The sequence below is a fragment of the Crocodylus porosus genome, unplaced genomic scaffold (genome assembly GCF_001723895.1).
Source record: "Crocodylus porosus isolate Cpor-Errol unplaced genomic scaffold, CroPor_comp1, whole genome shotgun sequence".
Classification (NCBI taxonomy): domain Eukaryota; kingdom Metazoa; phylum Chordata; order Crocodylia; family Crocodylidae; genus Crocodylus; species Crocodylus porosus.
In genome coordinates this window covers 1538003-1554942 of record NW_017728949.1, presented here as the reverse complement: position 1 = coordinate 1554942, position 16940 = coordinate 1538003, and the positions used below count along the sequence as shown (strand labels likewise).

At 49.8% G+C, this 16940-nt stretch overlaps 1 protein-coding gene across 3 annotated transcripts in view; it reads left to right on the top strand.

Moving 5' to 3' along the window:
• The first annotated feature begins 3354 nt into the window (after positions 1–3354).
• The window catches only part of ARHGAP27 (Rho GTPase activating protein 27), a 71194-nt gene continuing 57608 nt past the window's right edge, over positions 3355–16940 (top strand). Inside the window, exons 1-2 of one of the 3 annotated variants that reach the window (XM_019554458.1) lie at positions 3355–4318; positions 7550–8417. In XM_019554458.1, coding sequence (XP_019410003.1) covers positions 7614–8417 — 804 coding nt within the window. In that variant the 5' untranslated portion in view covers positions 3355–4318; positions 7550–7613. Of the gene's footprint in view, positions 4319–7323; positions 7401–7538; positions 8418–16940 lie in introns of those variants that run through there. The other 2 variants (XM_019554459.1, XM_019554457.1) reach the window with 2 other exon arrangements.

Genomic DNA, 16940 nt, shown 5'->3' with positions numbered 1-16940 from the left:
CCTGCCCTTTGGGCAGGGGGCTGGACTTGATGATCTTCCAAGGTCCCTTCCAGCCCTAATGTCTATGAAATCTATGAAATCTATAATACCTTACTGGTTATGGCACTCACCCAAGAAATGTGGGGGGGGGGAGGGGGCAGTGGGAGGCTGAGTTTTAGGCCCTCCTCAGCCTAAGGTGGTTTAAACCCACATCTCCCTTTTCCTAGGAGAATGCTTTAATTGCCAGGCTAACCAAGAGCCTGAGCTGATAGACTCTGCAGTCCTATTGAAGCTGGGCCAGTAAGCTGCCATAAATACAAATCATAGGGTCAGAAAAAGAGCAAACAAGTGAGCTTAACATCAACCTTGTGGTTAGAGCACTTAGCTGGGAGTGAGAAGCCTCATTCTGGTCCATGCTGTCTAAATTACAGTATTACTGGTGATTACCAGGGATCCTGGTTTTCTCTGATTTAAAAAAATCCCCAATTTTCAGTTTAAAAAAAAAAAAAGTAACCCCAAATCCATATTTTTCCATGATTAAAATGAAACATTACGATGTGTGTGTGTGTGTGTGTGTGTGTGTATCTCTTAGTGGTGGCTTATTTTAATCATGGAAAAATGTGGATTGGGGTTACTTTTTTTAAGTGAAAATTGGGGATTTTTTTTAAATCGGAGAAAACCAGGATCCTTGGTGATTACAATGATTGTCTGACATATAATGTATAAGCAGCCCAGGAAGCACACACCCAGTTCTCACCCCTTCTACCTCCTCCAAACCTTTTTTTTCACTATGCAGGTGAATCACTGATGCACCTTGTTCTGGACTCAGAGCTGTTGGTCCTCATTGGGCCTCCTTGTAGCCCTGTCCCTAGGCGGTGGAAAGCTGAGGCTAAAGGGGCTTAACCCTTCCAAACACGAGGCAGTGGGTAGGGCTGCAAGGCAGCTGCAGCAGGGGTGGGGAGGGCCACGTATGCAGCTAGGATCGCAGCCCAGTGTGTGGATCACACAGGCAAGTATCCATCTATTCTGTAAAGGGGAAGGGCCTGGGGGGAGGAAGAGAGGGGAGATTGAGGCCCCAGCAGTGAGGGAGGGAGAGGGGCAGGGGGTGAGGTAAATGGGGCCCTAGCCAGGCCATGTGGTGGGACAATTGGAGCCCAGGCAGCTCATTCAGGGGTGCGGGGGGGTCCTGCTGCTGTGCACACCCCACACCCCCCCAGTTATGGGGGACCATAATTTTTTCTCTCCCACGTACTTCCTGATCTAAGTGCCACTGATGCCTTTCTGGGTTTTGTCCTAAGCGACATGCTCCAAGTCACCCAGGGAGGTTGTGGCAGAGCATGAAATGAGGCACCCCCAGTCTTCTGCTTTCCAGGCAAAGGTCTGATCCACAGAGCCCTGCTTCGTCTTATCCAAGGGTTCCCAATTTAAGGGCTATGACACCATTTTGGATGATGGCACCTCTGGATTGTTATGAATCTCTCTAATTCAGTTACAGGAACCAGGTGCAGACCAGAAGTGAGATCTCTGTGGTTGAAGATTGAGAGCTGCTGCTCCAGGTTTTGAAAATGTGGTGAACACGGAGAATCCAGAGTGTGGTGACAGGACAGTTCCTCATCTGGTACCATCCAGATGGCCTTAATAATAGTGTGTAAATCACTACCCATACTCAAAGCGAGGTCATGCCACTGGTATGGTAGTGCAGGTGGGGTCGCTGAATATAGGATCCTCTGTTCGGGTCAAGGAGAATATGTCAGACAAGTGCTCAGGATTCAAAGGGAATGCTAGCAGCTGGCACATAGGAGCTGCAAAGGCAGCACTGGTTGCTTGGATGAGAGCATGTGCTCTCCCTACCTGCCTGTAGAGACTCTCTTGATTTTACTTCAGATCTCTGCTTGGAAGAATTGGACCAAATGCAAACAGGGCTAATGACACCACCCCACAATCTCCACCACTGCCAATCCAGCTGCTTGGACACCACAAAGCCTAATGGGCCCCATGCTCTGCCCCTGTCTCCTGTCTCAGCTGCCTCCCAGGACCCAGGGAAAGTGTGGGAGCCGGAAAAGGAAAAGGAAAAGGGAAGCCTCGGCTGCCGCCTTAGAGGCTCTGGAAGCAGCTTCCACAACAGGCAAGAGGAAGAACGGGAAGGAAGCCTGGAGCACTGCCTGCGAGCCAAAGCATGTATATACCCACAGGGACCCACTTGTGCCAGCCTCTCTGAGGCCTGATGCTGTGTGCACACGCATCATTGCTGTTCTGGCAGCTTCTTATTCAAATGGCCTGGTGGTTTCTGCACAAACCTCTAGCCTGGTCCCCAAAGTGATTCCCTGACAGCAAGACCCCTTTGACTACGCATCGGGGTACTAAAGAGGATGAGGAGGGGCTGGAAGCTGCTCCACATGCCCCCAGGGCAAGGGCCAAGGGTACCACATCCCAGTGCAGGAAGATGGCAGAGGCTTGGCACTAGAGGGCATGATGGGGCAAGAAAGTGATACTTGCTCTCTGCAGCCCATGGCTCTGTACCCAGGTCCCACACGGAGGGCTGGACACCCCAAGCCTACCAAGGTAGAGAGTGGCAGGAGAGAACTGTGAGCCTGGGATCTGGCCGGCTCCCAGCCAGCTGCTGTCACCTCGGCCCTCACCTCCCACCAAGCAGGAACATATTCTTCCCCCTGGAAGGGACTCTGCTGCCCCTGCCAGCTGCTGCCGGACTCTTCTTCAGGCTCCCAGAGGGAAGCCAGAGAAGCAAAGCAAACAGCAACTGTTTTCAAGCCTGGGTAAAAGCTGGGGCTGAGTCCAGAAGGTGGAGAGTCAGTAGCTGCCGCACACGGCAAACTCCAAAGGAGAGGGAGATTGCAGTGTTTACAGGTGGGTTCTGGGACAGGCCTGGAAGAGCAGACTGCAGGGAGACTGCAGGGGTCCTTGCTATAAATCTGGGCTAAATCCTCTCTGTCTAAGTCAAACAGCAAAGATAAGCCAACGCGCTGGTCCTGCTTTTCTGATGTCCTTTGCTAGCTCTACTGATGAAGCCCCTTCCCATCCACTTTTGTGAGCAGGGTGTGGTTTCCTGACTAATACAGCACCTGACTCCAGTGCCATGGAAAAAGAGAATGCATAGGAGCCCCTTCCTCCCCCCGATCCCCAACCCTGCATGAGTCCCCGAGACGTGAGATGCGACTTCCTTCTTTGGGCCAGCTCCTTCCCCCAGTGACCTCCTCATCCCCCTCCCCGTCCCCAGGGAGGAAGGAAAGGCTGCAAGATGCCTACAAGCTTCCAGGAGAGGAAATGGGAGAGGAAGTTCTGGGAGTGGCTGTCCACTGATCCACAGGGCTTTTGTTTTATCTGTGTTACCAGGGATGCACATACTGGGAGCTTGGAGGGAAGTGGAAATTTGCAATCCAGAGCCATTCTTTCAGTCCTCTTAGTGCTACATTCCTCCGACCTCCTTCATAAAGACGTTGCATGTGGTTGTGCTTGGAGCTGAAGCTCTTGAGTGGGCAGGGTCCTGCTGAGGAAAGAAGATCTTTTCTGTGAAGAGTTAGTTCCCATCTCAAGATCTGGTGGTGCTGGCTTTGGGCTGCATGACTGACGTATGGGACCCGTTGGATGGAAGACAAAGACAGTGGCAGCAAGCCCTCTTGCAATGTGTTTACAGGAAGGGTTTTTCTGCTGCAGTGTTTCTGCACCGTGGCTTTCTCCTCCACTCTAGCCTGAAGATCCTCTTGACGCGAGAAAGTTGGCAAGAATCTCGGGTCTGTGAATTGCTTTTCTATATTGTTCAAGGAGGAAACGAGGGAGAGATCAGAAGGCAAGTTGAAACGAGCTCCCGTCATCACAACACACAGGCACAGACAGGTTCCCAGCCCAGTTCCTGACGCTGCAAACCACAGGGCGGCCGGGAGCTGCTTTCAGTGATCAACAGAGCTGGCACTTGCGCCTCTCTGAAATGCAGAAAATAGAAACTACAGAATCTCCCCCTTAATGACCAGACTGGAGAGAAGACAGCGAGATGTAAGCTTGCAGGTAAACTCACAGGGTCATACAGAGCTGACTGCTGGGACTGTTATTGCAAAGCTCTTGAGTTGGGGGAGCAGGGCCAAGTTTTTTGCAAGATCTGTGATTTTCCAAAGGATATTTAAAGTGGATCAGAAGTTAAGGAAGGAGCTCTAATCTCTGTACGACAAAGCATCTTGGAGGTATCATTAGCAGTTGGAAGTTCATACCATCTGGACATGTACTTTTTCCCTCTGGAATTACTCTTGGACCCCAAGAACAGTTTTCTCTGCTGCCCTTCAGCTCCATGAAAGTTTGACATACAGGAGACCAATACCATCTGATTGAGGTCAGTGATCATACACCTTTTCTTTATTGTACAGCTGTACAGATCTAGAGACTGGTGCAAAGGAGGGTTTAGAATTTATTGGAAAGAGTTAACAGTACAGCGGGTTTAGAGCTGATCATTTCTGACTCTATAATAGGCATGCTTGCATCTGTCATTCAGAGACACCAGTGAGGAACCCAACTAATACTGTTCTTTACCTGGAGTCTAGATCTGGGAGTAGACACAGTCCTGGCCTCTGCCCCAGAGAGTGCTGGCATGAGCTGGTTCAGGCGGGGTGCTGGTAGGGACCTCTAGATTTGACTGGGTGATCTTACAGAGCAATTGCTTGCACTCAGCTCCTGAGAAAATCAGGCCAGTTCTTTGGACCTCTAAATGTTTAGTCAGAGCCTCACTTTAAGTGTCATATGGAGTTCCCTAAAGCACTCTGTGCTATGCTGACTGCTCTTGGCCATGCCCATGTCAGATAATGTTGAGCCCAGCTTAGGGAATGGTTTTTGAAAGGCTCTTCTCGCCCTAGCGCACAGCTGGGCTCACAGCACCGCAGTGCAAGCTCTGGCCTTACAGTAGAAGTGTCTGTACAGTGCTGGGCAGCCCAAAAGCCCAGGATATAGGTTTGGGGCCTGACCCAGCTTCCCTGGAGGTCACGGCAAAGCTCCTGTTGATTTCAGTGGTAGCTTTCTAATCTACCAGACAGTGAGATTCTGTGTGCAAGCAGAAGTTAATGGGGCTCATACAGGAGGAAGCTGGGGGTCTTCTTAAGGTGTGTGGGGGAGCTCAGACTACACTCCTATAGTAACATGTGCTGCCTTGAAAACCTCTGACTCTGTGGCTGATTCATTTCCATTTGACTGAACATTGCATGTTCCTACAGTGCTTTGTGCTGCTGTGTCTCGCAATATATAGCAAATGGGAGGGCAGGAGAGCAGAGAGACAGGCAACGCATCTTGAGGAATAATGTCAGTCCTGTTCATGTGTAATCAGAGGTTTTCCTTGCTGTAAGGAGCCCTTGTGGTGTCCTCTTGCCTGTCCAGCATTACCATGCTATTCAAAGGCAATGGAGCTCCTTAAAAACAATCTCCTACACATTCCTCTGGGCTCACATGGATCTAGTGCTAACAGGGGAGAGCCAAGCTCTGCCTAGTCCAGAACCAGTATCAGAGCATTGTTGCTAGTACCACTTGCTTCAGAGGGAAACCTGGAAACCTGCAATTACAATAATAGGATGATTGCCTGTGCATTAGTTTTCCCCATTATCTCTTAAGAAATTAGCAGTCAGCACAAGGTCTGAAGGACGTGGTGTAATGTCCCTTCCAAGACATGCTTGACCATTGGCTGTTAGAGCACTGGCTAGTCCTGTTTGTGGAAATATCCAGCCCCGTTTTGACTTGTAGTGAGGCCTTGTCCTCCAGGACTCACTGGGGCAGGGAATTCCCCAGGTCTCTCTATCTGGAAAAGTGTTTGATTTTGGTGGTTTTTGTTTTTTGACCTGCTTGTGTTCTGAGATCTGGAAAACAGACACCCCCAATCTCCCTTCTACAGACCATTTGTTATGACTTCTGACATGTCCCTTGTTACTCTGTTAAGGAAATGTTTGCTGTTTTGTCTGAGTGAAGAATTATTCTTGTGTTTGCTTAGAAGCTGCTGTGCCTCCAGGCTGCAGAGAAGCAGTGTGTACCTGGGAGATGGGTTATGCAGACATAACACGTTACGGGCTGTATACCACTTCCGGCAGGAACTGCGCTATGAACTGTGGGACAGGCAGTGCAGTACACTGCACAGCTGCAGCAGCTGTGCTAAGGCAAGCTTTGATCAGCTGAGCACTTGCAAAATCTCACAGGGAGGCTGGATGTAACATCGGATGCTGATCACATGAACTCTTGGGCTGGTTCAGATGGGACAAGTTTGGAAATGTAGCCAGGGGCATTTCAGCAATAAATCTCATGCAAAAAACTGAGGGGGCCTGAACGGCTGATTGTCAGATACAGCAGCTCATTCAGATTTAGAGGAGATGTTTGTGAGAGGCTGAAACACAGCTGGGAGGCCAAACTAGACCTTACGGTTCATGCCTGGAGATGCTGTCCTTATGATGCCTTGACCATCTCTGTAAGGGCACCAGGAAATAGATCCCTGCCCCCTTGGGATCTGACTCATCATGGTGCGGTTAGGTCAGGGGCTCCTCACTGCTCCCAGCCCCTCTCCAGAAATTTCAAGGTGCTTTGAGGTCCCAGTTTTCAGGCAACTCCTTGAAAATGTCACAACACCCCCTGGTGAGTATCAGATTCTACTATAGAGATGGCAAAGCATGCTGCAAGACACGCATGCGTTGCTGTGTGCACCACCTGGGCTGCAAGCTGAAGAGGCATGTGTCATGATCCGTCAAGGTGAGATGGAGCATGGAAATGTAGCAAAGCAGTTCCAGCCCAGACCATGGGGCTTGGCCATCCCCCACTGGAGTCCAGGGGAAATCTCCCATTGTCCCATTGCTGGATGAGTCCTAAAGTTTAACAATGTGAAGTCTGGCCTAGGGGATAGGGCACCAGCGTCAGACTTACAAGACCTGGTCTCTTCCTTGCTCTGCCACAGATTTAGTGTGAGACCTTTGGCAAGACACTTAGGCTTCATTTCTACTGCAGCTGGAGATAGGATTGTAACACAGGCAGGAATACCTGGGCTACCCTCACACTAACAAATGTGTACTCAGACCCCCAACGTCACATTGACGTGGACTTCTGCACTGACTGTTCAAACCCAACCAGGACACTGGGTACACAGGACTGTGCCAGAGTCCCTACCCTACGCATTCACTGCTCTTCATACCCAAGCTAGCTGGAGCCCCCCAGCTGTGGGTGTGTCCACATGGGCTGAAGGCCCATCTCCACATACAGCCTTTGCCTCTCTGCATCTTCCTTCCCCATTTCTGATGTGCGCAACCAGCAGCTGCATCTCCTGTCTGTTCAAGGCTGGCGGGAGGAGTTGGGCGGTAGAGGAGCCCTGCTGCTCATCCATGCTCCCATCTGAGTGGTTCTCTGGAAGTTTAATTACTGAGTTAACACGAGGATTTTTAAAAGGTTGCAAGACAGAGGTGGGTGGATTCAGCTGACATCAGGGCTTTTGGAGTAAAGCTGCAGCATGGGAAGGAGACTGCTGCATTATTTAGCAGAGGGAGGAAGGAGGATCCGGCAGTGGCAATGGGGTTGTTGTAAATTTATTTCCTTGTTCCATGTCTTGCAGTCAGAAGGAAACAGGAACCGATCACAGGACTCCGCTGCCCAGAAAAGGGATTCCTTTGCCCAGCATGGAGCCTGCTGGCACCCCCGAGGATGTGCATGTCCTGGTGGAACACGGGTTTCAGTATGTGGATAAGTGTGGCTGCTTCATTTCCATAAAGCCCAATGAGAGGTACATCCTGCTGAAGAGAACCACTGACCACTGGTGGCATGTTAAAAAAAATAAGGACAGCAAGCCATTCTACATCCCGGCACAGTACGTGAAGGAGCTGCCTCCAATCACCCAACCCAAAAACCTCTATGACCATCCTGCTGAGGAGTCTGGAAAGCCCAGCTCTGGGCACACGGAGGAGAGTGCTGTCCTGGAGCCCACCAGGGCCAGTCCAGAGCAGCCTTTGCAATATAAATACAAATTTGTGGGCACTGCTCAGCAAACCACGAATATAAATGAACCCAGTGGTCTCTCTGGCTCTGTATTTTTGGGGTCTGTGATGCCAGCTGGAAAAAATACCTCCTTGTTAGGGAAGACTCTGCCTCAAGTTGCTGAAGAGACAAAAGTTTCCCCCCCTGTGCTGAGTTCATTTCAAAGCGCCCACAGCACAAAGAGGACCAGCTGCTCTCCAGCAACAAATGTCCGCCCTGTGGAATACATCCGATCAGCACAGTCCCTGGATGACCTGGCAAGGGTCCGGCCTCAGGCCCGATATAGCATCGGTCACGTGGGATCATACAAAGATGGGACAACAGCTGGCTTCTTGGGTCACCCACATGCCCTCATCAAAAGTCATTCAGAAAACCTATATGAATCAATCAAGGACACAGAAAGACAGAAGAAAAAAGAGCCACGGCCGGAGGCTCACCAGCCAGCCCAGGTATGGTAACATGGCTTCCATGTTCTGCATGGAAGGAAATGTGGTTGGCTGGGAAGGGAGTGCAGTTGACTGCTTAGATGAGCAGACTGGGAGGAGGAACTCCTCGGTTCTTAGGCTGACCGCTGTTGCGGGCAGGTTGCTCCCTGTCCCCACTGTTCCCTAGCTCACAGTCAGAAGAGCGTTGTGGCACTTCGTATGGCTTTGAGAATCTCAACAGAAAGGCACTGGGTGAGAAAAGAGCACTGGACTGGCTGTGTCTCTTCTCAGGGCAGTGTGCTCCTGCATCTCCACATCTTTGGGGCAGGTGTGGAAATGCACATGGGGATGGTCTGTTTGCTTTTAGGGGGGTTTTCTTGACCTTGTTATCTGAGCCTGCTCTGTCTGAGCCCCGAACCTGCAAGTGGAAACCTGCTCTCAAGTGATGCCTGGCTGAGTAGGGAGAGCTGGGAAACACGCATGCTGCCCCTAGTGCAGTCTGCAGAATTTGCAGCTGGGGAGGCAGATGAGCTATGGGTTGGCCCTGTTATGTCCCCAAGAAAAGCAGCATGTACAAGCAAAGCATTTAAGTGTCACACCCAGAGGCCTAAAAGAGCAGGGCCAGCCTTGCCTTGCAGTACTGGGCATTGCCAAAGGGCACGCCAGCCTCATGGTCCCCAAACACAAAGCCCTTTTTACTACGAAAGTCTAGAGTCTTCCCAGCACCTTCGTGGTGCCATTGCTGTTGTCAGCATTTGGTATCTCTTAATGCTGTGCAAGACTTGGGAATGCAGAAATACGAATATCAGGAAATGCCTGACTTTCCAGTGCTTGAACTCACAGCCTTGCTTTAACATGGATCCTACTTCTTTAATTGTGGTTCTTGAGAAACTTAGAGGTTCTTTTGCCTGCATGTGACCTTGGATATGTCACCACAGCCCAGCTCTTCAAAGCAATGTAGGTGCCCAAATCCTACTGATTTCAAAAATGGGAGTTAATACACATGTCCAATGCCTGCTCCATCGGAGTCTGCTGGAGCATCCTACTTAAAACACTCCAGCAGCCTCGGCATCACGTGTATTCAGTGTCCCCGCAATTCAAAATGGCAGCGGTGGCACTTTAACTAAAGCTTATTGAATGAGCTTTAGTTAAAGCGCCCCCACCACTATTTTGAAGCATGGGATGCTGAATACATGAGACCCTGCAGGTGTTTTAATCCCAAGAGCTGGTCTAATTAAAATGCATTCTTCCCTCCCCCCACCCCGGCCACCTCCTCACCTGGAGCATGTGTAAAGATACCCTATGTGCCTAAATACCTTGGAGGCCTGGACCTACACTGCTGTGTTCTTCAGTTTTCTCACCTGCCAAGGAAATGTAATGGCGGTTGTGTTAAGATGCAGGGGTGAAAGCCATGCAACAGCTAAGCTGTTTTATTCCGAGTACCTGAGAACCCTTCTGCCACCTTTTTCAGTGCACCTAATTTTCTTTTTATCCATGGGGACTCCAGGAAGCCTGAGGGTGGGCCACATAAACACAGGCTGTCACCCTTGTTCTAGCTTTGTCAGCTGCTGTTGGTAGCTCAGCAAACACTTTACATTCTCAATGTATTTATTAAAAATAAACCCCTAAGGAACAACTCTTCTTCAGAATTTTTTCAAGGTGAAAATGGAGCTAGAAATGGCTGGAGTGACCGGAGGAGCACTTCATACCTGTCATGTCCCCTCCAGACCATTCCTCTTTGATGCCTGTTTCCTGCAAACAGGGAGATCCTTTGGCCTGGGGCAAATTTAAAAGCCTGCCTGCATCCTCCAGCTCAACTTATTGTAGCTACAGTAACGTCAGTGCCAGGCATTCAGGGCCCCTCTACATTGCTGAATGCAGAGGAGTGCAGAGACGTCTGACTTAGCTGTAAATGAGCCAACCCAAGTGCCGGAAGCAGCATAACCACAGCAGCACAGGGCTCTGCTCACTACTGTAGTCAGCCGAGGCAGGATACATAAGCAGCTATATCGCTCCATGCTACTGTGGCTAGACAATTTCCGGGACCCAAGTTTTGTTAAAGCTGGCTTAGGTGTCTGCACTGCTTTGTGGCCTGCAGCTCACATGTACCCTGGGGAGAGCAAGAGCCAGGGTGGAACAAATATGACTTTGCTGCACCTGCTGTCTCTGAGCTTTCCTGGTGATGCTCGTACATCCCACTTCTCATTAGGCTTCAGTGGTAGAAGCTCCTTTTTTTTTCCTTCTTTTTTTTGAAATGGCAGCTGAGATCCTGTAGGCTCGCATGACTCCAAGAGCTGGGGATTGGATCAATCTCATTTTTACAATCCTTTTCTCATTGTGAAGCAGACAGCATCACCACCATGATGGTGAAGCTGGTTTCCCAGTAGTCTAGCCAGGCCCAGAGAGGGAAGCAGCAGCTTCCTTTTCACAGTCATGTGATTAATTCCTCTTCCCACACACCATCCTTCAGAAACACGGCTCTCCTCCCCAGCCCCCAAGCTGCTGTGCTCCCTTGTCTCCCTCTCCTGGAAACAAAGCGATGGGTTTCAGGTTAGAACTGCTGCAAGCCCCTGCTTTGCTCTGTTCCCTGCCTTTCTCCTAGGTTGTCTGAGCTGGACATGTGAGATGATGGAACCTGAAAGGGCACATAAAATCCTCCCCCCACCCCCCAGGGACTGCTGCTCTGCAAAGAAAGGCCCCTACCCAAAGTTTGAAGGGGGCAATGCCCTCTTCAGTTGGTGCATGAAGCGGGTGCCAGATGTGATGAATTGCACCTTTAAGAGGCTTTTGCAAGAGCTATTTGGAACTCACTATTGGCAACTATGAGCCATGCAAGGCCGGGGGTACAACACAATCCAGGATCAAGGCTTAGCTCTCGTGGCCCATCAACCACCAGGAAGGTGGAAGAGCTCCATTATATGAGATCCCCGCTCTTACACTGGCATCTGCTAAAAGGGGTCTGGTACCTATGAGGTGCTGTGACTCGTGTGTGAGAAAGGGCTGCAGCTTTTGCTCTCTGTAGCTCTCCCATCCCTTTGAGTGGTGGGGGGAAGGTCTTCCTAGCTGTGATAAAGGTGCAGTGTTAGCTGCCAGCACTGGTACTACGTCTTTCAAAAAGGTCTCCGGTCTAGATTGGGAGGTACCAGGGGATGGAGAATCCCCCATTTCCTTTAGCTGTTTGGCCCAGTGGTTACTTGCCCTCACTGTAAAAATGTTGCCTAATTTCCTTCATCTGCTAGCCATGGGGTCTTGCTCTGCCTTTCTCTGCTAGAACAGAGGTCTGTCAGCCTTTCCTGTTCCTAGGTATGCTGTCATTACATAACTTCTTGCTCTTCTAATCGCACAGGCTGAGTGCTAAGTCTCACACTCGCTTGGTTAAAATTCCCTTTGAAACGTGCGGATGTCACAGCTGACCCAGAACTCCTGCCCATCAGCAGCAACCTCTGGAGCAGGGTTGGCAAAATATGGCCAACAGGCCAGATCCCACCCACAGAGGGCCCCTCGGTCCCACCTGGCCCAGGTGCCATCCATCCCCCAGGCACACACTGAGGCTGAGGCTGAGGCTGAGGCAGCTTCACAGCTAGACTGCCTTTCTAGGCAGCCCAAGCAGTGGCAGTGCTTTCCACCTACTGCCACTGCTGGCCCCAGCCCTGGCAGGGACCGGTGCACACAGCCCTGAGCCTGGCCCATCCCACACCCGCTCCAGACTCAGCCTGGTACATCAGACCAGCTCTGGACCAGCCAGAACCCGCACACGCAGCCCCAACCCCGGTCTGCCCCCCGCCTGCTCCGGACCTCTCACCCATGCTGAGCAGCAGTGGTGGTGGCCAGGCAAAAGCTGCTGCTCAGTGCAAGGCAAAACTGGCTTCTCCCCCTAGCCGTGGCAGGACAGCCCGGGCACAGGTGGCTGCAGCAAGAACCAGGCAGCAACAAAAGGGAGAGGCCATTTTTCCCCTGCGCTGAGCAGCAGGTACTGCCTGGCTGCCGCTGCTCAGCATGGGTGGGCGAGTTCGGAGCAGGCGCAGGGTGAGTAGGGCTGTGTGAGCAGGTTCAGGCTGGTCCGGAGCTGATCTGCTCCGCCAGGCCCAGTCCAAAGCAGGTGTGGAGTGGGTTGGGGTCAGGGTTGTGTGCGCCTGTCCCTGCCAGGGCTGGAGCCAGCAGCCAGAAGGAACTACTGCCAGCATCTGGGCTGCCTAGAAAGGCGGGTTGGGCTGGGGCTGTGCACTGTTGGCAGTGGTGCATGGGCCCCGGGCTGTTGCATGGCAGGTGGTGGCAGCTCCTCAGAACTCCCTATACGGCCCATGGGCAAAAATAATTGTCTGCCCCTGCTCTGGAGGGAGCTGACCCCTCTCCAGCACTTTCCAGATGGCAGAGAGAGGCCATGGACCAGTTCTTTGTGTATGTCCCAAGGGCTTTGATGCCCATATCACTGTCACTGTGGCAGGTAGAGTTAAAAAGGATGTTGGCTGCTGGCTTCCCTGTTGGAGCTGGGGCATGGGCATTGTGCAGGGGACATAGAGTGACAGTTTGATTAAACTTAATTGTGACAAAGGGATCAGAGACCCTAGCCAGAGACTGGAAGGTGAAGATGATCTGTGGGCTGCTGAGCTACAGCCCTGGCTGAGAGCTAGCACTGCTTAGTCCAGCTCATGGAGGTGGTACAAGTTGGGAACTTTGCCTTTGAGAACTAGGCTCTGTTGACTGAAACTCTTGAGGCTGCCGTGTTTACACACAAAGAGTGGTCGGGTCAGCGAAACCTGCTGGGAAAGGACTCTGGAGCTCTCCAGAGAAGGAAAGGTCGGGAAGGCTGCAGCAGAGGCTGTTTGTGTGAGTCATCCACGCGCAGGGCGTCACTTCTCCCCTTTGCTCAGTGTTTGTGGCTCTGGGTTTGAGTTTATGGCTGGGTGGCTGCCATCTCCTGAGAGCTCTGGGTGCCGAGGTGCTTGAACACCACCTTAAGAACATGACCCTCTTTCTCTTGACATCAGTGGGATTCAAGGCGCCTTGACGAATCTGCCCATTAATCTCTGCCTGCTCCCATGCTGCTAGCAGCATTGGCATATGGGGATGCACAAAGAGACTGTCCAGCGGCTAGTCCTTTGATCCAGCTGATGAGCTTACCCCACAGAGCCACGTAATAGTCTGCCTGGCTCAGAGCCACCCTGCCAACACCACCCTGCTGTCACACTAACTGGTCTTTCTTAACTTAAAAACTCTCTGAGTCCTAAGAAGAGTCTCTGTTTTCTCCTTCTCTTTGGGGTGCATTCAGCTGAACAAAATGGCAAGCTGGTGAGTCAGCCTGTGATTTTGCTTGTCACCCGGTTAAGTATTTTGCATCCTCTGAACAAAGGCTTAAAACTGGTTGTGTAGCTTGTGTGCTTGTGTCAGTGCAGACAAAGCTTGGGAACACCTGCGTCATTAAGTAGCTCAGCTGAAACTGTGATCTATGGCAGTGGGCATGGGCATGCTCTGTTGTATCTGGCTGTGCAATAAACCCTCCCCCGCGGCCTGAGTGCTCCCCTCCAAACCCAGATTTCAGCCCCTTGGAACTTGCCCAACGTTTCATTGCTCAGACTGAATGATTGTCTGCTCCTTAAAGGAAATATTTATCTGTCTTTTTTGGTACCACCCATGGCCATTCAGTTGGAAAGGAACTCAAAAGAGTGTTGAAAGAGTATTTCTGAATAAGGCAGTGTTTGGATTTCCCAGCCCCAACTCCCTCCTTCTAAAAAAACCCCCTAACTTGGGGAGGAGTGGGGGGACAATAAAACCAAGCCCAAAAAATCTTGAAAATTCAGGAGAAAACAATAGTGTTGCTAAGTACACACTTAAATTTAATAAGTAATAAAACACAAATCTGCCATTAGTGTGTGGGAGCTCCTTGCAATCATTCATGTAGTTATTAAAGCCACTCAGTGTTTCCATCGGAAAAAAAAGTGCTCTTTTGTTAAACAAAAATGTTGCTTTGTGAAACTTGGTCGTGTTGAAGCTTTTGGTGGGGAGACTTCTCCGGTCACAGGGAGGGGCACCTTTCGCTCTGAAAACTGGCTTTTGGACCACAGTTCCAGTTCCCAAAAATGCAGGGAAGTTGTTTTGGTTCTGTTCCAATGAGGAACAAAAAACAAAATGTCAGAGTCTTAAGAGTGGCTGGGAGGTGAACATCATCCTCCAAACACTTCTAATAGTTACCCTCCCAGCGAGGCCAGTTGTGCTCATATCTTACCCCATTCTACAGATGGAGGAACTGAAGTACAGAAAGGTGAAGTGATTTGCTCAAAGTCATGCAAGCAATCGGAGGTGGGAGCTAAATTAAAGCCTGCCTACAGTGAAAGGCCAACATTGAGGCTTGTTTGCTGCAACCACTGTGCACGTCAGGTTGCATTACGCTTCCTAGAGCCACCACCTGCATTGCACATGCCGCAACTCCAAATCTAGTCTCCTATATGTTTACACCCCAGCTACACCCTCTCTGTGAAGCAGCACTGACGTGGCATGTAATTGCCTCCGGCTGACAGAGACGACCTTGAGCTGCCACTCCCCTCCACTTACAGATGCACAGTTACAATCAAAGAGGCCAACCATGCACAGGGTGGTTTCCAGCAGCCAGTTTCCTGCAGTGCCAGTAAAAGCATTCCCCTCCTGTAAGATACCCCATGCGAGGCAGATGTAAGATAGTACCTGGAGTGAAGCTGCAGCTTCATGGAATGTTCCCAGGTTCCCAAATTTTTTTCTTTGGGAACCTGGGATTGCCTAAGGGCCTGGAGATTAGGGGGTCCCATCATGGGGAAGGGACTCAACTTCCACCTTAAAGGCTTCATACATGAATTGCACCAGCACGTGTTGTATTACACTGGGAAACACTGTGATCATGTCTCTAGACATACAGTGGTGGTATAGCTTATCTCTTTGCCTTATTTTTTAATGTAGCCTGAACCTAGGGGCAGTTTTAGTAGGCTTTTACTAGAAGAACATGCAATTATCACACTTCTCAAGCCAAAACTGCTAAGGACAGAAATTACACACAAACTGGTATAAATGATTGAAAACCAGTTTAGATCTGTAACACAATAGAAGTTCAGTGCACATAAACTGCTTTCAAAATGGCTGAAACCAGTTTAAGATAAACCTGGTTGGCTGTAGTATCAGACTGAACTGATTTAGGTTAAATCAGTTTATTGAACTTCTGTCCCAGATCCCCTCCAGATCAAGTGAACTTACAGTCCCCCAATATGCCAGGATGTTTGCACCTCCCCTGCAAAACCCACCTCGTAGGGTGGGTGGGCTAACCTTGGCCTAAGCTGGCTGCTCCAGTGTCCCCTGGCTTCGGGCCTGAGCAACTATAGGCATGTGGTAGCATTTCCAGAATCAAAAGCGAATGTTTGTTCAGTTGCTTATTGGTTCAATCTACGCGTCTTAGACTAACCTGCAAAGATTGATTCGATTCAGCCTTGGGCTTTTTGACCATCTGTACTTAGCCCTAGAGACAGAGCATGTTCTTAAAAGCTCTGTTTCCTGCAGTCCTTCCACAGCATCTAATGAAGTAAGGCCTCTCTGCTTTCCAGAGCTAATTCTAGACATCTCTAATTTAGTTAGTCTATAGGGTACAAAGCTATTCTGCCTTCCGCCTTGTTTAGTTGTGCCATTTCAAACCGGGAATTGATTTGAGCAAGGCATTCAACAAATGATTCTAGCGCTGAAACTTTGTGGAAATCAACATGCTGAGGAGTAATCAAACCCCTGCAATAAATTAACAAATGATGTGGTAAACATTTCCCCCCTGTGCACTTCTCAGCTTTAACCATTAGATGTCAGCAGTGCTAAAGTTCAGAGCCACAATGCCATAAAAATTCTTTACTATTGTTAAACTTGTTTCAGCTTTTCTCTCTGTGCCGCCTGCACCTTTGTTACCGTTCAGTTCCATTATTTGAGCTACAGTCATCTTATAAAGCACACTTGCAAAGCCCTGATAGATGCCCATACCTTGGCTCTGAGCTGGGGCAGCCTTAATTTCTGTTGACTTGCTCTGTTATTGATTCTGCCTCTGTTTTGGTATGGAAGAGGAAATAAGCTATATTTTTATCTTGATATAACTACACCCACAATAGAACTTGTAGTGGTATAACACCATTGGTGAAATGTCAGCCCTTCAACACTATCTAGTTATATCATTTCACAGTCTAAACAAGTTTGCTGGTTGGTGTCTACTTGAGCTGAGAGCTGGGAGCGTCTTGCCATGCTAAGCCTTCATGCCCACTGTCTGTGCCTTGTACTGTATTAGCTTTAGGAAGAATTCTTCCTGCCAAACTTGTTGTTTCCATATAAAGGTGAAAAGGTGTTAGCTAGATAGAGCTGCTCACCATTTTTTAATTAAAAAGTTTCCTGGAAAATGAGGTTGCATCATAACTGAAATTTTCGGAGGGAACACCTCAGCTTGGTTGACAGTTTTCCGAAAAGGAAAAGATCATTACTGCTAAAATATTTTACTGTTTAGAAACGGAACATTCAGTTTTCTAATTCAATTCAAGATTCTTAAAGAGAATGGCGGGT